This window comes from Misgurnus anguillicaudatus, chromosome 13 (genome assembly GCF_027580225.2).
Source record: "Misgurnus anguillicaudatus chromosome 13, ASM2758022v2, whole genome shotgun sequence".
NCBI classification, from domain to species: domain Eukaryota; kingdom Metazoa; phylum Chordata; class Actinopteri; order Cypriniformes; family Cobitidae; genus Misgurnus; species Misgurnus anguillicaudatus.
In genome coordinates this window covers 3,512,567-3,538,148 of record NC_073349.2, presented here as the reverse complement: position 1 = coordinate 3,538,148, position 25,582 = coordinate 3,512,567, and the positions used below count along the sequence as shown (strand labels likewise).

The following is a 25,582-nucleotide window of genomic DNA, read 5'->3' as shown; positions in this document are numbered from 1 at the left end:
CTGTAATGAGCTAAAATCGCAAGCATGAAATTTGCACAAACATTATCCAATCATGATTCAGGCAAAAATTCTGACCTCTGAGCCCTGCACATGTACACCACCCCAAATACGCTTTATTATCTTATCTGATTGCACAACAATGTGAACTCGTAAACTAACCTGACAGCAGTAAAAGAAACTTTGTATGATATTCCTGTGTCTTTCTGTCATGCCATCGCTCGCTCACTGCAGTGTCTGCTTGCAGGGGAGGAGCAATGTGCAGTTAACAGGTTATTTTTTCACTTCAAAGCTTATTTTTAACATTTTATTTCATGCTAAATATATCTGAGACAACCCTCTCCCTTACAAAATTTACAATGATTTTACTGTAGTATTTGTAGTAAAACCACTGTAACCACAAATTTACCATTGTCTCATTACAGGAAACATGACAGTTTAGTCATGATATTTCTAATAAAAATGTGGTTATACAAATTGCAATTAGCCAAAGACATGGTGGCTATACTTTTACTGTAGTAAAACCATGTTTTTTACAAGACACAGTAGGGGTGTAACGGTACGTGTATTCGAACCGGACCGTTTCGGTTCAGGGCTTTCGGCACGGTGCACACGTGCACCGAAAGCATTTTGTGTGCGCCTGTGCGGAACATAATACGTGCGTTTCCGCACGAACATATTAAGTGGCGGAAGTCTCCGCGTTCAGCGCAAGTCTTCTGTCAAACATATAACATAATTCGGACTGCAGAAAGATTTTTATTTACTTAGTTGTATATCCATTTGATTATTGATGTAAACGTTTACGTGTCGTATCTAAAAGCGCATGTTAAACGCGTGTCAACGCGCTGCTTTGTTCTTTCAAAAGTGAGTGAGAGGATGCACGTCTTTCGTTGCTACGCATTCATGAGACGCGCTTTCTGTGACAGCAAGAATAAGGAATGCGTGATCAGATTTTTCATCTGCACCTCACGTCAATCATATCATTGTCACAATGCGATCAGCTGGTCGGGACAGAGAAGAGCTGTAACCCGGGCTTACTCAGCTGTTACTCAGCTGCGGAGGGGTTCGTTACAGCTTACATTGACGACACAAGCAAAGATTAGGAGAAACATGCAAAAGATCAAAGATGGCTAGGTATGCAACTCACTAATCTCAAAATGAGTGTATAATAAGTATATCATCATGTTGCTTGCTATGCAGTTACACATAGAGCAGTAATATTATTTTTATACAGAGATGGTACATAGCCAATTCAATACTGTGAGTTAAACAATCCAAAATAAATCAAAACAGAACATTTTTGGTGGCAAAAATGTAGGCTAATAGTTCATAAATGTATTCAGGAATTGAATTTGTTAGTTCAAGGTTTTAGTAGAAAAAGTTTAAGAGAAGGTTAAGAAAAGAGTTACCTTCTGTTATAAAATAATGTAAAAAAGAACTTTGCAGTAGTATTTTTTTATTATTTTTTCATTTTATATATATTTTATATGTTATATTTTAATAAAAAGTGTTTAAAAAAGTGTAAACAAATTGTAAAAAAAAGTTTATAGTAATAAACAACCTGCAGTTTAATGTTTGCATTTCTCCCTTACTGTACCGAAAATGAACCGAACCGTGGCTTCAAAACCGGGGTTCGCACCGAACCGTGATTTTTGCGTACCGTTACACCCCTAAGACACAGTCATGCTCAGAATTATTGACACCATTGCCTAAATATGAACAAAAAGCCTGTAAAAATATATTTGCACTGTTAATACTGTTAATGTTTAAGTCGACACCTGAAGAGATCAGTTGACATTCCTTCATACCAAACTTTTCAGAACCTTCAAATTCACCCCACAAATCTTCTATAAGGTTTAGGTCAGGGTGACTGAGTTAAGCATGGCAGAACCTACCTTTTGCGCTCAGTGACTTATTTTTATGTTAATTTATATGTTTGTGTCAGATCTAAACATTGTGCATCTAAAAAATGAAAACCCCACCTCCATTATAAGATTTAGAGTCAGGTTTAGATATATTTGTTTGTTGATATTTGATAGAATCCATGCAGCCATGTACTTGATCCAGTTTGTACCAGTAGTGTCTGACAATTGAATATGATGAAGTTGGCTTTAAATTTTTTTAATCTCCCAAACAATTTGTGGTGATGTAGGTGCCCTTTAATTTATTTTTTAGACTTTCTGATTTCATATAACTCCTCAATGGTGGGGAAAGAGTTAAAATAGTGTAGCTTTAACAGTAGCTAAATAGTTTTTCCAGTAAGTAGCGGTGTAGCATGAACAGACGCTACATTACGTTGTGCCTCAGCGATGCCTTTTAGCAATGAGCAGCACTGAGCACAGCAGCATCTTTTTCTCTTCTTAGATCACAAACTCAGATCATTTATTTCTGCCATCTATTGTTCTGATATGCATCTTTGCAGAGATTGTCTGATGATTACTAGGGCTGTGCAAAAAAGTTTTTTTACGCGGTCGATTCAAAATCGATTTTCAAAGAGCAGAATAGATTTTTTTTCATATTTGTTTCCGCAAACATTGAATGTAAGATTAACGTTAATCTAATTACTAGTCTTCTTCACTAGATGTCACCCTCTTTTTTTGCCTTGCGCCATGTTACCAAGGAGCGAGAGGCGAGCCTTTCATTCATTCATTCAGTGCTTAAAATGGCGGTTTCAGGTGCTTCGTCGACGTTGATGCCACCTTCACATAAAAAGTCAGAGGTATGGAAGCATTTTAGATTTCGTAAGAAAGACTACAACGATAGTGTTGTGGCTTTTAATTTCTTTTTATTAATTATCCACTTGTAAACTGCTGTTCATTCTTCTTTTTATTAATATGGTATTTGTATTAAATCTATATTCATTGAGTTGAATCGAGAATCAAGTATAAAAACCAACCGGAGAACCGGAATCGAAAATTGAATTGAGAATCGAAATCGAATCGTTTTGATAGCTTGTGAATCGAAATCGAATTGATCTGAAACATCTGAATCGATACCCAGCCCTACTTGCAGTGTGTGTAGCTCACACATGACACTGTAAACAAAGTCCTTGTGGAGAAGTGAACGAGTGGAGCAGAGCTACAGAACACAATAAAATCCGGAGAGTTAACAACAAACATGTGACTAAAAAACATTAAAATCATTTGTCCAGTTTATTACCTCATCTGGAGGTGAGGATCCAAATGCAATAAACCATGTTGATGTTCTGATGATTTTTAATACGATCCACAAGCTAGCCTACCTTTAGTAGTTCCTCTTTCAGCATGTTTGCGTGTGTTTCACAGAATCACAGTTTAAACTTCTTAAAAGTGTTCATTTTTATATTTACGTTCAAGGTTTTAATGTATTATGTTCATTTCAGACCCGAAAATTAATTAAGGATCATCTTCTCCACTTTTTTGGTGTCTAATATTACATAATGATCTTGTTATAATTATTAAATAACTGTATTAAATATCTGTACCTAAATGGTGACCTGCTTAAAACTTTCCTTACTTTGAAGTAAACTTAACAACTGACACTTCTCATCTCCCACTCCCATGCATCTGAAATAAGAGCAATGTAGGCTATTTCAGACAATTCTTTGACAATTACTTGCCGTGTCTCTTCATACAGTTTGGGAATTACCACGTCTCTGAAGTGTTTGTGGGAGGGAATATTATACCTTGGCCTCGAGTACCACGTGGCTACTTTCATCAGATTCTTAAATCCTGCATCTATACCACGCATACCTGTCAACACTCCCGTTTTAATAATAACCACATCAATATATTATTCCAAGGTTGTCCAGTTGCAAGATTTAGTATGAAACCCATCATACTCACACAATAGACACATCATACAATTTTGAACCCATTGTGATTTAGAGCTGCACGATTCTGTATAAAAAGAGAATAAATAAAGATCAAGATTCTCTCACGATTCTCAAGAACTTTGTTAATTTTAAATACGTACAACCCCTGAACATTAGTTTAACATTAGTTTTTACAGGTCTAAAGAATTCTGCTTCTGAAAGTTTCAGATAAGTAAAGATAATTTTTAAATTCATTTAATGTTAATTGTAGAGTGATTATATATTCATTTTATTTAAAGAAAAAAGAAAAAAATATACATTTTAAGTAGCCTAAATAATTGGCGGCAACCAATTGGAAGACGGAAGCCTCCACTTGAGAGGATTCCAGAAAATGCATTCGAGTGTCAGAGCGTTTTTTGACGCTCTTGCTGGTGGCGTGAACGTCCATCGGGGAAATAAATCTACATGCACACTTAATCTTCACGCCCACTACTAGAATACTTGGGCCAAATACAGGAAAACGTAATGTAAGTAGTCAAGTGGTCAAGTGCAAAGACAGCACGTGTGGTTATTTGGACACAGCCAGTGTTTCCCCCTGTGCTAAAAACCCTTTTGGAAGGGATAAGATCCGGAATAAGATGCGTTTTGTCGAGAGAACTGACGAGACTGCGTCTTTTCTCCTTGAAAATATAATTAACTGAATCGCCGAAATGCTGGATTAAGATCGTTTGGGGGTCAAATCGACATCACAATCTTTTAACGATTAATCGTGCAGCTCTATTGTGACTGCAACTTGGCAAACTACAATTAAAGCTGCACATTTAACAGCTGGACAGAGGAATTTTAGTATCGGACAGGGTGGGAAAAAACAGGAAGCAGCACAATCGCACTGTGGAGGCGTAGAATGTGGTAGATGAGCAACATCAGGGTATTGGGAACTGTCCTCTCAAACAATGCAACATTCGGATTATTTTTCAGCAAATCTCTCACCTCACATTTTGATGACATACTTTCCATTTCATCTCTATTTCTGAATTTACTGTAGGTGAGTCCTAAACACCTAGAGGAGGAAAGCAATAGATCATAAAAAGTAGATCACATTATTTAAATCTTATATTTGTGATTTGTGTGTGTATGGCTTATCATGTTGTAATATCAATAGAGAACAGATTTCTGTGTTAGCATGATAGCATTGCATTAGGGAAAAGCAGTTTAGGGAAAAATTATATTCAATACATGTATATATTTTGACATACGCTTACATCCAAAGGGACTTACATTGGATAACAAGGTATTCGGTTTTTATCAGTGTGTGTTCCCTAAATTCGAACCCATGACCTTTTGTGCTCCTAAAGCTGTGCTCTACAACAGAGCCATAGTGCATTAAAAAAAAACAGTTAATACATTTATTTTCTACTGTCACAGATTTGATTTCAAGAACTTCACTGAGGATCTCTCAGCATTGATGAGGTGTCCACCAATGTCCAATATCACCCAAAAAGAGCTAAACAGGTATGTACAGCACCCCACATTCTGTCAGAAATCACATTTTCTTGAATAAATAAACAAAATCTGAAATATTTTTCTTGGAGTTAGCTACTTAGCTGTTTGCTTAGCTGTATTACATAAACTGTTTAGGTAAATTATTCCCTTTCTGGAATTCTTTCGTTGTGTTGATGAAGTAACCTTGGAGCAACGCTTTTGGGAGGTCCAATCACCTTTGATTTTTTTAATAAATGGCCAGAGAGAATTTAAAAGATGGCATTCAGCCACTTATTCAGACAAGTTCTTCTATCACCTCTGTGTTGTTGGGTGTGATGGTTGTATTTCAACGTCGCATTTGACGACCATGATCAATGTTTCTAGTGTTTGGCTTGCCAGCATGACAAGGCAACAAAAAAAGGTTATGGATTGCAGCTGTAATGTGTCAGAGGAGAACTATCTTTCTCCTGGCTCAGCCTGGTTTCTCAAAAGGTTTTTTCTCCATTTATACACCATTGGAGTTTTGGTTTCCTGCCACTGTTGCCCTGTTTACTTGGCTTGTTTAATAGAAGCCCTTTTCATTGACAGACTACAGAAAATACATGAAAAATGTGTCAGGGATTTGTCCATAGATCGTTGGATTTTGGTTAATTTACACAGCCAATGTTTTTCCGGAATCTGCGTGTGCATCAGACACGGATCTATGAGCAAAGGGGGGTGTGACCCCCCAGAAAGAATTTATGTTCCCCAGGTTTTCTTAACTGACATAAACTAAAGCATTATTGGAGAGTTAAATTAAGTCCTATACTTTTTTTTTTATAACAAATTCATTAACTGAATTTATACAATGACTGCAACTACCTAATCTCAGGCGAATGGCTTCAGTGCACAAATAAAAACAAGCTAGCCTACAGTACAGGATTGCGTAGTGAAATTTAGCGAACTGTGTGGCATTTCCTTGTTGTGAGGTTCTTAAGTGCAACTTACACAAGCTCATGACACAATCATCATCAAAGCAAACTGCAAAAATAAATCAGACTATATTATTAAAACTGGACCTCTGGGCTGCCGTCCAGGCTAACAGGTAGACCGCACAGAGAGTGACAAACCAGAAAGTAGGGATGCACCATTCAAGATTCTGGATCGGTATCGGGGCCGATTCAGCCTTTTTTGCTGGATCAGATATCGGACTAACAGGACTGATCCAATTCCGATACTGCGCGTTACCCATGGTTGTTACTGACAAGCGATTAAAACGACAAAGTATTATAAAAGCACCATAAACGTTTTTATTCACTATAATCAAAGTTATCTTACACTCAATAGCTTTATAGCTTCATGTGAAGGAACAAACGCACATTTATAGATCTTTAAGTTCACAGAAACACTGTAATTTACTTGCAAACTGACTTAATCCACAGGTGAAGCGGACGGATGAAACGCATCATTCACACACGCACACAAGATAACAGTAGGCTATTTTAAAGATATGATTTTATAAAGTCTCAGTTAGCTGTTGGATGGATGCAATTCAATATGTGCTGAGCACACGATGCATCTATTCTCTTTGTGTTTTAACAGTTATGAACATTCCATTTAATTATATTTTTCTGCACATAATAACGCCTTCCAAAATAAAAAAGCATGGCCACAAACATTTAACTTTCCATTTAAAGAGTTGTTTCCATCTTTGTCCTGTTACTTTATTACCTGTAATGAGTAGAGATCGCCACACCCCCAAGATCCATATGCATAGCTCACACCCCACAGTCAATTAGGGCTGGGTATTGTTTGAAATCTTTCGATCCGGTGCCAATTTCGATACCGGTTCCTAACGATACTTTTTCGATACCATGTGTTTTAAAATCCATTTAAACATTAACAAAAATACATTAAACACCAAACTTTTATTTTACACCTTTTATTTTTCAACAAATTCTGGAAAACACTTCTCACTCGGGGTAACATTATTAATAAAACTGGTTGTGCTTTTTGGATAGGGGTGCGCCAGCAGACACACTTATCAGTTTTTTTATTGGCATGAAAATCTGACTTTTTCCATGTTTAAGTGCTATGATTGGGTCCCCAGTGCTTCTATCAACCTAGAAAATGTGAAAAAGATCAACCCAGTAACTTAGTTTTGGTAAACCATTCTCTGCAAGCATGTGAAAAAATAGGTCGTTGAAATTTGGCTCTCCTTGTAATGTCGTATGGAGCTCTTATTATAATAATACCACCCCTTAATCTGCACTATCCAACCACAGCACTGCCATTTAAAACACAAATGAGTTTTAATTACAACAAACCACCATCATTGTGATCAGTGTTTGAATTTCATCAGCTCATTTGCATTTTAAAGGACACACCCAAAACAGCACATTTTTGCACACACCTACAACGATGCAATTTAAACATGCTATAATAAATTATGGTATTTTGAGCTAAAACTTCACATATGTGCTCTGGGGACACCAAAGATTTATTTGATAATTTAAAAAAGTCTTGTGCCATGGCCCCTTTAAAATAGTTAAGGATATAATTAAGACTGCTTTATTTTATGAAATGTAAAATGGTATTTAGCTTGGACTAACAGTATTTAAATAAGTGGATTCATTATAGCTGCAACTTTGACAAAAAGTTAAAATATTTAAATGGGTGACTGAGTTTTACTGGAAAGATTTGTATGCATGTTTGTTTTTTGTAAACAACACTCAACTTCATAATTATCAAAATATTAAATACATTTGGGATTTTTAAAATGAGTAGAAAACGTGTTCAATGTATTTCATTTAAGTGAAATTATCAAACCAGTTAAATGGAATTTTAGTTTGTTTTAAATAACGAGCCAGGCTTGTAAGCAGTGTTGTAAGCAGTGTTGGGCTGCGTGTGTGCGTCAAGTAATGAGTCACGCAAGTACAGGCTCACACAGACACAGCCGCTTGGTTTTGGAACCGAAATTTGGCACCGAAAGATAAATCATTTTTCGATACTCAAAGTATCTGAGTTTTTCGTTCCATACCATAAAAATATTGACGTTCGGTACCCAACCCTACAGTCAATGGACCCTCAATCCCTGATCCAATCTCTGCATTCAATGCTGTACTGAGTTGTTTTATCCAAGTGCAGCAAAAATGACATCTTAATCCTTATTTACGTGTGTATGTGTGTCTCTGAAATTTCTCTCAAGGCGCGAGTGATTTATGTGTGCTTCCATCAAACTGTACACACAACGGCCACACGCGCACACACACACACACACTGCCACTGGCCAGTCGTTCCTTTGTGCTTCTTTCTAACACCATGTGACGGAGTAATGGCGTCTGTAAACAAACACAAAGTATTGATAAGTTGACCACACTCATCCCTTGTTGTGTTGGTACTGTAGCTAATGATTACAAAAACACAAATAAGAGTTTGGGCAGTTCTTCTTTAGTGCTTTTTACGGCGCAAAACTAAAACTGTAACACAGTTACTTGTTTCTCTTAGATAATGAGCTGGCCAACCAAACTCTAACTCTATTACAATGGCCAACGAGCACTTTTACCAGAATTCAATAACAACTCAATACACTACATCCCTTACTAAATTTATCATGATTTACTATAGTATTTGTAGCCAAAAACATGGTCAGACTTGATCTGTAGTAAAACCATGGCCTCCGCAAGGTATGCCCGTAAAACCACATCAAACCACTGCCAAAAGGTTTGAGACACCTGCCTTTGAACCTGAATGACATCCTAATCTTAATCCATAGGGTTTAATATGGAGTTGGCCCACCCTTTGCAGCTATAACAACTTTTCTGGAAGACTTTCGACAAGGTTTAGGAGTGTGATTATGGTAATTTTTGTCTTCGCTTCGTAGATTATACATATTCTACTGAAACACTCATTTGCGAGCTGAAGCCATTCGCCTAAGATTAGGTAAGAGATGACAGAGTTAAATCAAGATTATCAGGCATAATAAGATTGTTAGGTGATGTAATAATTAAAGTCAAATGTGTATAATAGATGCAATAATATAGGTAGCCATAATAAATAAGTAAATAAATAAATGAAAAGGAGCAGGGAATCAGTCACAATAAGGTATAGTGTGGAGCCCCCCCAAGGGATTAAAATGCCCCCCTTCCCAATTATGCCATCCTGGCGCTAGGGCTGGTGTGCATTCACAGACCTCCCAGTAAAGATCCTGTAAAGACCCATGTATTGTATTGTACACTTGTGCACTTGGCTTTTTTATGTAAACCCACTTAAATGCCATCCAAATGTACTGTAGCAAACCTTTCTCCATTATAACAGTTAGAGAAGGAGCCCTGTCATAATGCTGGTACACTGGAATGCCGCCTTTTCTGCTGTTTAATACAACTAATTTGTTCAAATATAAGCTACATTACAAAAGTAATACAATATACCCACATCCAAATGAATGAATTTACATTTTCTCTTACTCTTTTTGACTCTCCTTACAGAGCAAGACTGCGCGCCTGTTGTAATGCATCAGGTATTTTATACTACACAAAGCAGAACACAGCTGTCAATCAGAATATTACATATGAGACGAGCTCAAAGCGAAGCTATCAAATAAATAAGGAACTTTACAACATGCTTCCTGAGGTATGAGTGATACCTTTATTCCATTTCTGTTATCAGTAGTATATACCAGTATTTGCTAAACTGTTTTCTTTTAACACTACAGATCGGCTCTAATATCTGTTTATGTGTGCATAGACAGAAGCCTTAAATGTACAGGTGCATAAAATGGCTTGTTTAAACAGAATGCTAGTAAACTTTTGTCTTTAAAGGATTTTCCATGGAGTAGACGTCCTCTCAGTAACTGTGCTGTGGTTGGGAGTGGAGGGATTCTGAAGAACAGTAGCTGTGGAAAGGAGATCGACACTGCAGACTTTGTTATCAGGTTTAAAGAACACATCCCATTATGTTTGTGTGTGTGTGTGTGTGTACCTGGTAATTATCACGTTGTGGGGACCAATTGTCCCCACAAAGATAGGAATACCAGTAAATTTGTGACCTTGTGGGGTCATTTTAAGGTCCCCATGAGAAAACAAGCTTATAAATCAAACAGGATGATGTTGCTTGAAAATCTAAGGTACAAGAAAGTTTTCTGTGATGGTTTGGGTTAGGGTTTGGGGAAGGGAATAGAATATACAGTTTGTAGAGTATAAAATTCATTATGTCTATGGAATGTCCCCAAAAAACATGGAAACCAGAATGTGTGTGTTTTTGTGTTGCGATAGTAGTTCACAAGACAACTTGTTTGATCTGAGCTATTAAAGATCCTGTAACAAAACATAAACACTTCTAGAAAATAGAATAACAGTCATTGATCATCCACGTAACATCATATGGTATTTAAAATCAATCGTATAGGTAAAGGTTTGGTGCAATAACTTTATCCTGAAGATATAATGATATTTGATAAGTAATTCAACAAATAAGCTGTTGTACATGCTGATGGATGTTGTGGAAAAGAAGTGTGACGTTGTAAGCAATAAACAATTACATTTTGTGAACAACGATTTATCTCAAGAAATCAAAATCTGCTATGCATACGAGTTAAAACTTGTGGATTGATTAAGCCTATCCCATGTCAAATACACTCAGGTTTCTGGTTGCCCTGGAAAGTGTAATTGTCGATTAACCTAGTTAAATGAAAAGGTTGTGATGAATCTTTGGGTCAGTCGAGATCACAAGCAGATTTAGATTCCTCTGCAGATGATGATCCTTCATCTAGAGTAGGGTTTAATCCCGAGAAACGGGATTCCCGGGAAATCTTATCAAGACTATTTCCCGATTCCCGGGAAAAGTTATGACGGGAAACGGGAAATTTATATATATTTTTTTTTTTATATAAACGTGCGCTAGATTAGATTTGCAGCTGGCTTTTTCAATGACCACTAAGCCAGCCTCAGAGGAAATGAAAGACGGTGACTTCATGAGCATTCTAAACAAAGAGTTTTCCCTCTTCGAAGCCACCAAAAGGAGACCAACCCACCTGCAACAGCTGTTTGATGCTCTTAGCACTATTAAGGCTACATCTGTGGAGGTGGAGAGAGCGTTCTCTATTTGCGGCCAATTTGTTACAAAAATACGAAACCGCCTGAGTCCATCGACGCTCTCTGCTTTTTAAAAGCACATTTCCAAAAAAATTAAATAAATGAAGGGCAAGGTGAGAAATAAAAATGGTTTGAAATGCAATGCTGATAATGTGAGTGACACTTTCGCTTGTAATTGCCCTATTGCGGCAGTTTTACTGTTTATGCGTTTGTTTTAGTTTTAAATTATTATTTTAATTCTGTTTTACCGTAGGCATGGCTCTGTCTTTAATCTTTCCGTGCACATTTACACATTTCTGAGGGTCGTTTGCTTTTATTCAGTTAAAATTGTTTTATGTTTAAAAGAAAAATATACCTGCCCTAATAAAGAAATTGTAGCTTAACTTGTAAGTGACAGTTTTGCGCGAAATTGCCCTATTGCGACAGTGTTACTGTTTGTGTTTATGCTTTTGTTTTAGTTTTTAAATTATCATTTCAATTCAGTTTTAGTCTACATGGCCCTGTCTTTAATTATTGCCGTGCACAGTTGCATTTTTCTGTGGGTCGTTTGCTTTTATTCAGTTAAAATGTTTTATGTTTAAAAGAAAAATATACCTGCCGTAATAAAGAAATTGTTACTTAACTTGTAAGTGACAGTTTTGCGCGAAATTGCCCTATTGCGGCAGTGTTACTGTTTGTGTTTATGCTTTTGTTGTAGTTTTTTAAATTATTATTTAAATTCAGTTTTAGTCTACATAGGCATGGCCCTTTCTTTAATTATTGCCGTGCACAGTTGCATTTTTCTGTGGGTCGTTTGCTTTATTTAGGGTAGTCAAAACTTGTAGCCTATATTTATTTAAAAGAGAAATATACCTGCCCTAATAAAGAAATTGTTGCTTAACTTCGAGTGATTATTCCTCAGTTATTCTAAATTATAGTTTTATCATTTTAAAGATTTTCAGAAGTCACAGACAATCCACCTGGCATTTCGCTACGGCAGGCTGTCACGCACGCAGCTCACTTGATCCGCAGCAGAATTGATCATTGCAAAAAACGTTGTTGATATGGACATAAACTGTGTTTCTTGCCCTAATAATGATAAAAATAATATAAAACATGTTGGGAACGCATATTTGAATGATATTATTGATAAATTACTTGTGCAAAAAAACAGCTATTTCCCGGGATTCCCGGGAAATGGGTCGTCTTTTCCCGGGATTTGATTTTATCTAATTTTCGGGAAAATATTAAACCCTAATCTAGAGTGAAATGTCATTCAGGCATGCTGAGATGCACCTAGGGTTGTCATATATATTGAAAAGAGCAATGGTCCAAGCACTGAGCCCTGGGGTACCTCAGTACTGAGACTTTGGGACTCTCTCTAGGATACTCTCAATGACCTACCTGAGAGGTAAGGCTTGAAGCAAAGTAGCGCCGTTCCATAGACACCCATAGCCTTACGAGTCGAAAGGAAGATGTTGTGGTTGGGAGTGTCAAAGCATCAGATAGATCCTGTAGGATCAGTGCAGATGATTTAGAGCAGGGGTTCTCAAAGTCCGGACTCTGGTCCGGATCCGGACCCGACGGGAACTTCATATTACAAGTGCATTAATTTATATGTGATTGATTAAATGTGTGCATTTGCTATTTTACAAATGCATATTAAACTTGTAAACCATTTGTTCAGTTTTTTTTCTTTTTAGATTTAAGAGTATTCCTGGTCCGAAAATAAAACAAGTTATTTAAAAATGTCCTGTTTGACACTGTAGCCATCACACCCAGATATTATGCACAGCTACTTCATGTACTACGGCTTTTGATCAGTAAGTCCTTATCGATCTGAAATCACTGTTGGTTTGAGTTGTTTATATCATGCATCGTCAAACACAATCTTTATACATATTCTTTATTATCATGAAAATACCTGAAAAGGTTTGAAGAACAGCAATATAAATATATCCTTAAGACATTTCCTGGAGCTGCGTGTGTGACTGCGTGTGTACGGTGTGTCTGGTTCTTCGTCTGCAGCGCATATTGAGTTTCTGCATGAGAGCGCCCCCTGGCTTTTGGATGTAACAACATTTCACCGTATTTCATTGAGAAGCATAGCAAGCATCATCAGCCAATTTATAGCACCCCTAATTTTGGTCAGTGTCTCCGCCAACCAACCACGCTTTTTTTGCCATGGTTAATGCATCTGATGGAAAACAAACTTTGCCATTTCTCTAATTAAGTTGCTCTGTATTTTGCACCTGGTTACCTGTGGCATATTTCTTGTGTTTATGTTTAAAAAAAAATTTTTACTTTAAATGCAAAATACACTTGCTATGTTTTTCCAAAACTATTTGTGTTGATTTGTTATATAAACAAGTGATTTACATAAAGTTATTACCATGCTTGACAATTTTTGTAATTACCAGTTTTTCCGGACCTATGAAAATGATGAGAATTCAGATTTGGACCTTTGAATGAAAACTTTGAGAACCCCTGATTTAGAGGATGTCCTTGCTCGCCTTTAATGACTGAGAGCAGTGCAGTCTCTGTGGAGTGACCACTTTTGAAGCCAGACTGAGGTCATTTTTGTGTGAAGAAGGAGGAAGGCTGGAACACGCTTGAGTCTTGGCATTGAAGGGAAAAAGAGATACTGGTCTGTAGTTTTCTTTTATTGCAGGATTAAGTGTTGGTTTCTTTAGAAGCAGGGTTATATGGGCCTCTTTAAAAGCTGTGATGTGGCAGTGGAGAGAGATGAGTTGATAATTTTGGTGAGAGCAAGGTTTAACTGATGGAGAGATGGCGTGAAAATGATAGCTGGGGATTGGAATGTAATGGGCGGGTAGTTGGGTGGTTAGAAACAAAGATCTTGGAAATGTCAGCTTCAGATAGGAAAGAGAAAGAAGGGAGCATGCATGCATTGAGAGTTTGGGCCTGTCCAAGAGAACTGACTGCTGATTGTGTTAGGTTTCTTTACAAAAAAAAGGAGAAAATCATCAACCAATAAGTTAAATAAAGGTGGAGTGGCTGTCGGACAAAGAAGAGAAGAGAAAGTTTTAAAGAGAGTACAAGAGTCAGGGGATCTGTTGATTTTTGAGTGGTAGTACTGAGTTCCCTTTCAGTCGGTCACTACGACGTCACGTCGTGACCGACGAATTGGGAAGTCGCTTAGAGAGACCAATCTGCTTCGAATACTACTAAAACGCCAATGAACTTGGCATTAAGATATTTGCATAATGCTGGCGCCGCCCCGCCAGGTGCGTATATAAGGAGCACGTGCAAATAGGGAAATCAGCTTTTTATCGCTTCGAAAGCCGGCAGTATCTGCTACTGAGAAGCTACTTTACTCTGTTGGGATCGATTGCGGAAGTTGGTTGGACTGGCAGTACCACAGCGGACGCTTCGCAGTATTCCACAGGCTCTACATCTTTTTTGTTTTGAGTTTAGTGTGTGCGTTGCCTTTCCCTGTGCGCATCATCAACTGAGCATCTGAGTGAATTTCCCTAAAAGAGTGATACGAGAGAGCTTTGTGCCTTGTTAAAGGCAGCCACTCTCTCGTATATCCGGAGATTAGCGTCCTTTTCAGGATGGCTTTTCGTCTGTGCGATCTTGGATGCGGGAAGTATATGGGTCCGAAGGACGGTCACGAGCGTTGTCTTTCGTGCTTGGGCATCGAGCACGCAGAGGCAGCGTTTGCTGGGGGTAAGTGTTCTCACTGCGAGAACATGTCCCTTGTGGATTTGCGGAGACGGTTGTCTTTCCTCCGGGAAAAACGCAACCCACGTCCAGCGAGTTCTGAACGCCGCCACGGAGCGGCCGTGAAGCGCTCAAAGGACGATCTCCGCATCACTGTGCTGAGCCGGTCGGGGGATTCGTCCTCCGGCTCTCAGCCTCCTCATCCACAGCCGGTTGATGTGCCGATGGAGACTTCAGAGTCGTGTTCTACGATGTCTGTAGGATCTGTCGTGCCTCCCTCCGGGTCCACGGAGACCGCAGCATCCAAGGGTGGGCCCTCTCCCTCTGATGATCCGGACGTCCTCCCCCCTTCCGGACGGGTCGTGACGCCGGACTTTGATCCAGAGATGTGGCCGTGCTCTCTCGAGCGGCGGAGACCGTAGGGTTGGAGTGGGTTCACCCCCCTCAGCCTGCACCGTCCCGCCTGGATGATTGGTTCTTTGGAGCTGCCCGGGTTTCACAGCCCTCTCCGCCGGTACCTTTCTTCCCCGAGGTGCACGAGCTGACCAGGACCTGGAGGTCGCCGTTTTCTACCCGATTACGGCCGTTTCAGCCCTCCCCCCTCACCTCCCTCACCAATGGAGCCGCTAAGGGTTATACGGGGATCCCCCCCGTGGAGCGTGCGGTCGTGATGCAGCTGTGTCCGGCCAACGCTCCCTCCTGGAAGGATCGCCCAACCCTCCCCTCCCGTGCTTGCAGACAGTCTTCCGGTTTAACGGGGGCTGCCTACCAGGCATGCGGAGAGGCGGCTTCAGCCCTGCACGCTATGGCGTTGCTGCAGGTCCATCAGGCTAAGGCCTTGAGAGATCTGCACGAGGGAGGACACGACTCGCCTGTGCTTTCGGAGCTCCGGGCCGCTACGGATCTGGCCCTCCGTGCTACGAAGGTCACGGCGCAGGCGATTGGTCGTGCGATGTCCACGATGGTGGTCCAGGAACACCATCTGTGGCTCTGTCTGGCGGACATGTCGGATGCGGAAAAGAACAAGTTCTTGGACGCTCCCGTATCCCAGGCAGGCCTGTTCGGTGAGTCGGTGGAGTCGTTTGCCCAGCAGTTCTCCGCCGCCCAGAAGCAGACGGAGGCGATCGCTCAGATCATGCCCCGGCGCAAGCGACCTGCATCTCGCCCTCCAGCGCCGGCGGCCCCGTCTCCTCCTCGCCTCCGGCGCCCTCCGGCGGCTGCCTCCGCCCCCCCCGCTAGAACGTCTTCTAGACCGCGGAGAGGGAACAGCCGTCGGCAGCCCGTCCCGCCCGCCCCACCCGCTTCCCGTGGCAAACGGAAATCGAAGCGGCCCTGAGACAGGCGACCTGGAGTTGGATGGGATCACTCAGCGGGAGACGGTGATGGCACCGCTCCTTCCACCGGTAGAGGGCCGGGTGGAAAATCTTTGGTTTCGTTTTGTTTCTGTTCTGCCGGCTTCTCAGCGGGCACCCACAAAACCACAAAAAGAGTGCATTCCTATTCCTCCTACAGGTCTCCAGAGGATCGAGAGAGATGTGAGCGGGCAGTCAGATGCTCGTCCTCCCTCTCCTCTATCGCCAGCGGGTGTTCTGAGGAGTTCGAGTTCTCCGCTACGGAGACCGGACCACCAGCAACCCCGTCGGAGTTCGCGTCCTCCGCTGAGGAGGCCGGACGACCGTCTCCCTCAGCGGGCTCAGGTCAGTGTCACACACACACATACTGTAGATGCTTATGCTGTCACGGCAGACGCACCGGCAGTCCCACCTGTCTCGCTTCGCTGCCCCGCCGCGGGTACACCGGTTGTGCCGTTAATTCCTCTCGTACGGTCCCTGGGGGCTTGGCTTCAGCTTCCCAGTCCGTCTCGTTGGGTTTTACGCACGATCCGCCTCGGTTACGAAATTCAATTCAATCGGCACACTCCCAAATTCTCGGGCGTACGTTTCACCACGGTGAAAGCGTCCGATGCACATGTACTGCGTGCAGAGGTCGAAGTCCTGCTGGCGAAGGACGCGATCGAGCCGATCCCTCTTACCGAGATGAGATCGGGTTTTTACAGCCCGTTCCGCCGGTACCTTTCTTCCCCGAGGTGCACGAGCTGACCAGGACCTGGAGGTCGCCGTTTTCTACCCGATTACGGCCGTTTCAGCCCTCCCCCCTCACCTCCCTCACCAATGGAGCCGCTAAGGGTTATACGGGGATCCCCCCCGTGGAGCGTGCGGTCGTGATGCAGCTGTGTCCGGCCAACGCTCCCTCCTGGAAGGATCGCCCAACCCTCCCCTCCCGTGCTTGCAGACAGTCTTCCGGTTTAACGGGGGCTGCCTACCAGGCATGCGGAGAGGCGGCTTCAGCCCTGCACGCTATGGCGTTGCTGCAGGTCCATCAGGCTAAGGCCTTGAGAGATCTGCACGAGGGAGGACACGACTCGCCTGTGCTTTCGGAGCTCCGGGCCGCTACGGATCTGGCCCTCCGTGCTACGAAGGTCACGGCGCAGGCGATTGGTCGTGCGATGTCCACGATGGTGGTCCAGGAACACCATCTGTGGCTCTGTCTGGCGGACATGTCGGATGCGGAAAAGAACAAGTTCTTGGACGCTCCCGTATCCCAGGCAGGCCTGTTCGGTGAGTCGGTGGAGTCGTTTGCCCAGCAGTTCTCCGCCGCCCAGAAGCAGACGGAGGCGATCGCTCAGATCATGCCCCGGCGCAAGCGACCTGCATCTCGCCCTCCAGCGCCGGCGGCCCCGTCTCCTCCTCGCCTCCGGCGCCCTCCGGCGGCTGCCTCTTCTCAGCCGGCACCCACAAAACCACAAAAAGAGTGCATTCCTATTCCTCCTCCAGGTCTCCAGAGGATCGAGAGAGATGTGAGCGGGCAGTCAGATGCTCTTCCTCCCTCTCCTCTATCGCCAGCGGGTGTTCTGAGGAGTTCGAGTTCTCCGCTACGGAGACCGGACCACCAGCAACCCCTTCGGAGTCCGCGTCCTCCGCTGAGGAGGCCGGACGACCGTCTCCCTCAGCGGGCTCAGGTCAGTGTCACACACACACATACTGTAGATGCTTATGCTGTCACGGCAGACGCACCGGCAGTCCCACCTGTATCGCTTCGCTGCCCCGCCGCGGGTACACCGGTTGTGCCGTTAATTCCTCTCGTACGGTCCCTGGGGGCTTGGCTTCAGCTTCCCAGTCCGTCTCGTTGGGTTTTACGCACGATCCGCCTCGGTTACGAAATTCAATTCAATCGGCACACTCCCAAATTCTCGGGCGTACGTTTCACCACGGTGAAAGCGTCTGATGCACATGAACTGCGTGCAGAGGTCGAAGTCCTGCTGGCAAAGGACGCGATCAAGCCGGTCCCTCTTATCGAGATGAGGTCGGGTTTTTACAGCCCGTATTTCATAGTACCCAAGAAAGGCGGCGGGTTACGACCGATTTTGGATTTGCGTGTCCTGAACAAATCTCTTCAGAAGAGGTCTTTCAGGATGATTACACCGAAGCAAATTTTCAGTGCGATACGCCCCCAAGATTGGTTTGCAGCGATAGACCTGAAAGACGCGTATTTTCATGTGTCCATTCTCCCTCGTCACAGACCGTTTCTCCGGTTTGCGTTCGAGGGTCGGGCATATCAATACAAAGTTTTACCGTTCAGGCTGTCTCTCTCTCCCCGTGTGTTCACGAAAGTAGTGGAGGCGGCGTTAAAGCCCCTCAGAGAGAGCGGTGTTCGCATTTTGGCTTACCTCGACGATTGGCTTATAATAGCGCATTCTCGGCGGACGCTGTGCGAACATAGAGATCTAACACTTCAACATCTCGCCTGTCTGGGTCTTCGGGTCAACTGGGAAAAGAGCAAACTCTGCCCCACGCAGAGGATCTCTTTTCTCGGTATGGAACTGGACTCGATCGATTTATCGGCGCGTTTGACAGAAGAGCGCGTCCAATCAATTCTGACTTGCCTCGGTTCATTCCGAGGGAAGAATGCGGTCCCTCTGAAACAATTTCAGAGACTCCTGGGGCGTATGGCAGCAGCCGCGGCCGTGACACCGCTCGAGCTGCTCCATATGAGACCGATTCAGCGTTGGCTTTACGATCGAGTCCCGAGGAGAGCGTGGCGCGCCGGCATCCATCGTGTAACCATTACACCTGCGTGTCGCCTAACATTCCCCCTGTGGTCAGACCCCGCGTTTCTCAGGGCCGGCGTGTCCATGAGACAGGTCTCCCGGCATGCTGTTGTCCACACAGATGCCTTCGACACGGGCTGGGGAGCCACGTACGACGAGCTCACGGCTTCGGGGGTGTGGACAGCACCCCAGTTGCATTGGCATATCAATTGCCGCGAGTTATAGGCAGTATATCTGGGACTCGTACGCTTCGCTACGGAGCTGCGAGGGAAGGATGTACTAGTGCGCTCAGACAACACTGCGACTGTAGCGTATATCAACCGTCAAGGCGGTTTGCACTCTCGTCACCTTTCGCATCTCGCTCGTCATCTCCTCCTTTGGAGTCAGAAGCATCTGAGGTCCCTTCGTGCCATTTACATCCCGGGCTCGCTCAATACAGCGGCAGACGCGCTTTCCCGAGCGGCGCGCCCCGGCGAATGGCGACTCCACCCCCAGACGGTCCAGCTGATTTGGAGGAAGTTCGGTCGTGCGCAGATAGACCTATTTGCGTCACCGGACGATACCCATTGTCGCCTGTTTTATTCACTAACCGAGGGCAGCCTCGGTGTGGATGCGTTGGCACACAGCTGGCCGGGGGGCATGCGCAAGTACGCGTTCCCCCCAGTGAGTTTAATAGCACAGACTCTGTGCAAAGTCAGGCAGGACGAGGAGAGCCTTTTAATGATCGCCCCATATTGGACGACCAGGAATTGGTTTCCGGAACTAATGCTCCTCGCGACAGCCCCTCCCTGGCGGATTCCCCTGAGGAAGGACCTTCTTTCTCAAGGAGGGGGCACATTATGGCACCCGCGCCCCGACCTGTGGAATCTCCACGTTTGGTCGTTGAGCGCACGCAAGGTTTAAGTGATTTGCCCCAGGCGGTATCTAACACAATCGACGCGGCTCGAGCTCCGTCTACGAGACGGGCTTACGCGTTAAAATGGAACCTTTTCGTCACTTGGTGCTCTTCGCAACGCAAGGACCCCAGAGAATGCCCTATTAACATCGTGCTTTTATATCTTCAACATAGGTTAGATGGTAGGCTGTCACCCTCCACTATTAAAGTTGATATCGCCGCTATATCTGCGCATCACTCACTTATTAACGGCAGATCAGTGGGCCAGCATGATTTGGTTATTAGATTTTTCTATTCCTCCCTGGGACTTGTCCATGGTGCTGAAAGCGCTTCAGAGTCCTCCCTTTGAGCCTTTGCAGTCTGCGAGTCTGAACCTTTTATCAATGAAAGCTCTGACCCTACTAGCATTGGCCTCAGTGAAAAGAATAGAAGATTTACATGCATTCTCTGTTGACGATTCGTGCCTTCAGTTTGGTCCTGCTGTCTCGAGCGTGACTTTGAGACCCAGACCAGGCTACGTGCCCAAAGTTCCCACCACTCCCTTCAGAGATCAGGTGGTGAGCTTGCAAGCATTGCCTTTGGTGCAGGCAAACCCAACCGAGGCTTTGTTGTGCCCCGTACGCGCACTGCGATTCTACGTGGACCGCACGCAAAGCTTCAGGACCTCGGACCAGCTCTTTGTTTGTTATGGTGGTCAGCAGAAAGGGAAAGCTGTCACTAAGCAGAGGATGTCTCATTGGATAGTTGATACTATCGCCCTGGCTTATAATTTACAGGGCATTCCTTGCCCCTTTAATTTGAGAGCGCACTCCACACGGAGTGTTGCCTCATCTTGGGCTTTAGCTCGTGGTTCCTCGCTAACAGACATCTGTAGAGCTGCTGGTTGGGCGACACCTAATACGTTCATTAGATTTTACAATGTTCGTATCGAGCCTGTATCCTCTCGTGTTCTTTCCTCACCAGGGAGGACGCGGAGAGCAGACTCGCAAGTCGGCTTGCAGCCTCCGACTGAGGCTCCAAATTGAGTTTCAGTATGGAAGGCTAACAGAGCAAAAATGCGTAATGGTTTGATTTGCTCTCTCCACTGCCTTGACAGCCTTTGTTGCGGAGCATTGGCTGTCAGCCTTTCACTAGCTGTATTCTTACGAACCTAAGTGTTTGGCCAGGGCCCCACATTGTGTCGCATCGGGTTCCTTTGTGAGTATTATTCCGTGGGGTTAATCCTACCAGCCCACATTTCCCTTAGCAGAGCACTGCTTTGCTTACACAGCCACGGCTGTTATTTTTACCTCAACTACGGTTGACTTTCGCCCACCATTAGCCCTTAACGGGGCGGTGGCTTCCGCAGCGTTCCTATCCCGCTCTGGTAGGGCACTTCCCAGTCGCTGGCACTACTGTGGGGTTAAAGGAACATCTAGTGCCCGGCCTTCTGCCTTATCTTTCTCCATTTCCCGAGGGAATTTGGAGGGTTTTTGCAGACACTGGAAGAGGTCAGCCCCTAGTGGCGTTTTGGTAGGGATTCCCAATTCGTCGGTCACGACGTGACGTCGTAATGACCGACTGAAAGGGAACGTCTCGGTTACGGATGTAACCCTCGTTCCCTGAAGGAGGGAACGGAGACGTCACGTCCCGTCGCCACAGGTGCTGCCACCTGCTGTTTAGGCCGGTCACCTTCCGGCTTTCTCAGCGAACAGAAGCTGATTTCCCTATTTGCATGTGCTCCTTATATACGCACCTGGCGGGGCGGCGCCAGCATTATGCAAATATCTCAATGCCAAGTTCATTGGCATTTTAGTAGTATTTGAAGCAGATTGGTCTCTCTAAGCGAGTTCCCAATTCGTCGGTCACAACGTGACGTCTCCGTTCCCTCCTTCAGGGAACGAGGGTTAAATCCGTAACCGAGACGTTTATACAACCTTTAGTGTTACCCAAATTTGAAATGCTTTTGACTCTGCATGTGCCCAGGAATCAGGTGAAAAATTAGTTTTGTTTCTAGGTCTGTTAGGGGTTGACCCTTGAAAATATTGAAGTCAAAATTAAATTAAAATGTGGTAGTTGTTTTTAATCACTCATCTGTGAGCTTCAGTTTAAAAAAAAAAAGAATGTGCCTCATAATTTTTAACCAAAACGCAAATCTCCTCCCCTCCTTGAAACGATCTTTCTTTACTTCTTGTCTTATGGTATGGCAGGTGGGCGGGGCCTGGGAAAAGATTGCAGAAATTAGCAATTAGCAACATGACCCAACTTTAAACAATCCGATCAGTTTTCGTTAATGTAGACAGAATGTATATTTTGGGGAAATGTAACTATTTCTTAAACCTTTGTTTTTTTTTTTCCTTTATCCTGCTATTGTTTTCTGTTTCTGCAGGTTTAACATGGCTCCAATTAATGACAGTGATGTTGGGCTAAAGACTGATTTAGTTACCATTAATCCCACTCAGCTCATAAGGTGAGAATCTAACACTTTCAGACAAAAAACACTATACAGTGCCCTCCACAATTATTGGCACCCCTGTTTAAGATGTGTTAAAAGCGATCAAATTAATTCTTTCTTTTTTTGCAGAAGCATAATCTCTAACCGAAAAATTTTGAAAAATATACCCTTTAGCACAAGTTAATAATAATTTTTAAAAAGTCCACGAATTAGGAAAAAATATATATATTATAAAATCACCTGTTCCACAATTATTGGCACCCCTAACAATTCCTATGAAAAAATAATAAAAAAAAGTTTTAAATATATTTTTCTGTAGTTGCTAAAGTTGGTCAGGGCATCTAGGAAGTTTTAATTAGTAATTCATGACTTCCTGTTTCCCTGGAGTATAAATATGATGTGACAAAGAGGTCTAATTACCTTACCCATTTGTCATCATGGTAAACAATTTTCTAAGCTTACTGTCACAGAATTGCATCAAAAAGTGGCATCTTGGGGTTACAAAGTCTCCATAACAATTATCAGAACCTCTATACATGCCAACAAGCTGTTTGGGAGGCATGCACGGACATCGTAAACATCTGGAGTTTGCTAAGCGGTACTGGAACTTCAACTGGGATCATGTGCTTTGGTCAGATGAGACTAAGATTGAGATTTTTGGCAACAAACACTCTAAGTGGGTCTGGCGTAAAACAAAAGATGAGTATGCCGAAAAGCACCTCATGCCCACCGTGAAGTATGGTGGAGGATCTGTGATGCTGTGGGCCTGTTTCTCTTCCAAAGGCCCTCAGAACCTTGTTAGGGTGCAAAAAAGAATTGTCAAAAATCCCTCTCTCTGTGTTCTCCAATCTTGTGAAATGTTATAGGAGGAGATTAAGTGCTGTCGTGTTGGCAAAACAGGGTTGACAAAGTATTAATATCAGGGGTGCCAATAATTGTGGAACACATGATTTCAAGTCTCCCCTTCCAAACGCGCAAATTCCCCACCACCAAAGCAATGTACCCAAATCAAAGGTTGGATTTTTGTCCATCCCTGCATTTGGGTTCCCCGTTGTCCAAATCAAAAGGAGAACCCCCAGAAGTCCACGACCACACACCAAACAGGGGCGCCAACAATTGTGGAGGGCACCGTACAGTGTTATATAATTAGTGCTGTATATTCTTTCATTATTCTGTGATGCATATTTATTGTTTGACTTAAATATGCAGTACTCATACATATGTAAATCTATGTCATTTAAATCAGATACCTCACCTAAACGTGAGTTGAAATCTAAAGTATGTTTTGCCTCAGGCTGGGAGATGGGTCTCCATAACTGTTACATCTCTGTATGCTAGTCCACCAATCAAAAATGACAACAATCTAAGCTCTTTGTAGTGAAACCAATCAATGCCACTGTTTTAAAACTATTCCCACTCTATTAAAGTAAGAGAGGGTACAGTGAACAACATCCAAAACTGTGCAACTGACTAAATTTAAGTGATGGCACTGAAACGAACACATCCTTTGCTTGCCTACTGATCATTTCGCTTATCAGGAAACAAAGACACTGCACGTGATGCAAGTATTCTGAAGTTAATGTAATATATTATAAAAATAAATTAAGCTTTGTTCTATAGATCAGCATCATTTCAGGATAGATCATTTGCAGGTTCGTGTAAAAATGTGACGTGAGCACTGTTAACGTCTTGACACTGTTGGACACTTTAAACGAGCGTTGATGATGGCAACACATCGGGAGCTGACTATCAGAATAGAAAAGTTAAAAAAGTTTCTATTCAAAGTCAAAGAGCAAACAAACAGGAGTTTAATTTAAAGTAAGTAGTATCTGTACTGTTTGCATCTTTTAAAGTCTGCTTTAATTTTGTCCATATTTTGTTTTAGTTTTTAAATAATGAATTATTTTTAGAAAAATAATTACAGTTTTTTTTCAACAAAGAATGTATTCTGTCTTCTTAGCAGTAGGGATGCACCGATACCACTTTTTCCATCTCCGATCCGATTCCGATACCCGAATTCTGAGTATCGGCCGATTCCGATACCTGCCGATCCGATACTATTGTATTTTTCTTGATCAATTTTTAATCACACACACACACTATATAAATGTGTATAGTGCTTTCCGCTAAATCTAGCATAATATAATTATATTATATATAATTATAATTTTAAAGTAAAAACCAATAATTTACAAGTTACAAGTACATTAGTAATTATTAACCATGGCAGTGTTTAGGAGAAAATAAAATAGGCACATTTGATCAAATAAGTATGCTAAATATATTTTCCTTAATTGCGCAAAAAGTCACAGTAAAAAATCTTTAGTGTGCAGATGGTTATTTTGGGAATTATGCACTTAACCGGACCTTTTATGCACATTTCGGGTGCAGAATTGATGTGCCTAAATCAAATTGAGTGCGCAATCCTGTGCAAATTGTAAATCAATATATTTTTTTATGTGAATGAGTAGGCCTCTACCTACTCTATACTACTAGATCCTGTTTTGAAAAGTCTTGTAAAAACATGTTTAGTATGGGTTTTGTGGACTTATATCAATAAGTTTTCAAAAACCACGCATAAACAGGCCCTCAAAAAACCCTTAGGCCTTAGAGGGTTAATACAGGTGTAAACGGGATGTAAAGCGTTTTGAGCTTGTACACATTTGACCACATTCAGAGGCTGTTTACACTTGGCATTAACATGTGTTTTCATCGATCGGATCACAAGTGGACGACGTTAATGCGATCCTATTTCATCAATTGCGCTGAAATATCAGAGAAAGCTCTAACATATACATGTACAAAACACTCTGCAGCATGTTTACTTGCAAGACAAGCAGTGGACTCCGACATAATATTAGTTTGCGTCCATATAAACTCATCATAACTTAAATGACAGCGGAGAGACTCGATCATCGTCTCGACAGACCACCCCTCACAGTATTCAGGACAGAAGCGGTCGAAAGTGGACAAAAGAGACAGATTTAAATACCAGGTGTAAACGTGATGTGTCTCTCTCTCGTCCACTTGTGATCCAATCAAAAAACTTAAAAAGAAGAAAACTTTAAAAAAAAACTTTCTTAAATAGCATCTTAAAGATAGGATAAGCTTACAGTACGCTTAAATCTCCAAATGT

The 25,582-nt window shown here is 42.7% G+C and overlaps 1 protein-coding gene across 3 annotated transcripts in view; it reads left to right on the top strand.

Annotated features, from left to right (window-relative positions):
- The window catches only part of LOC129430791 (alpha-2,8-sialyltransferase 8F), a 59,824-nt gene that overhangs the window by 23,771 nt on the left and 10,471 nt on the right, over positions 1 to 25,582 (top strand). For all 3 annotated transcript variants that reach the window (XM_055188330.2, XM_073874853.1, XM_073874854.1), the window contains exons 3-6: positions 5,216 to 5,302; positions 9,739 to 9,883; positions 10,072 to 10,184; positions 22,381 to 22,461. In XM_055188330.2, coding sequence (XP_055044305.2) covers positions 5,216 to 5,302; positions 9,739 to 9,883; positions 10,072 to 10,184; positions 22,381 to 22,461 — 426 coding nt within the window. The remainder of the gene's footprint in view (positions 1 to 5,215; positions 5,303 to 9,738; positions 9,884 to 10,071; positions 10,185 to 22,380; positions 22,462 to 25,582) is intronic.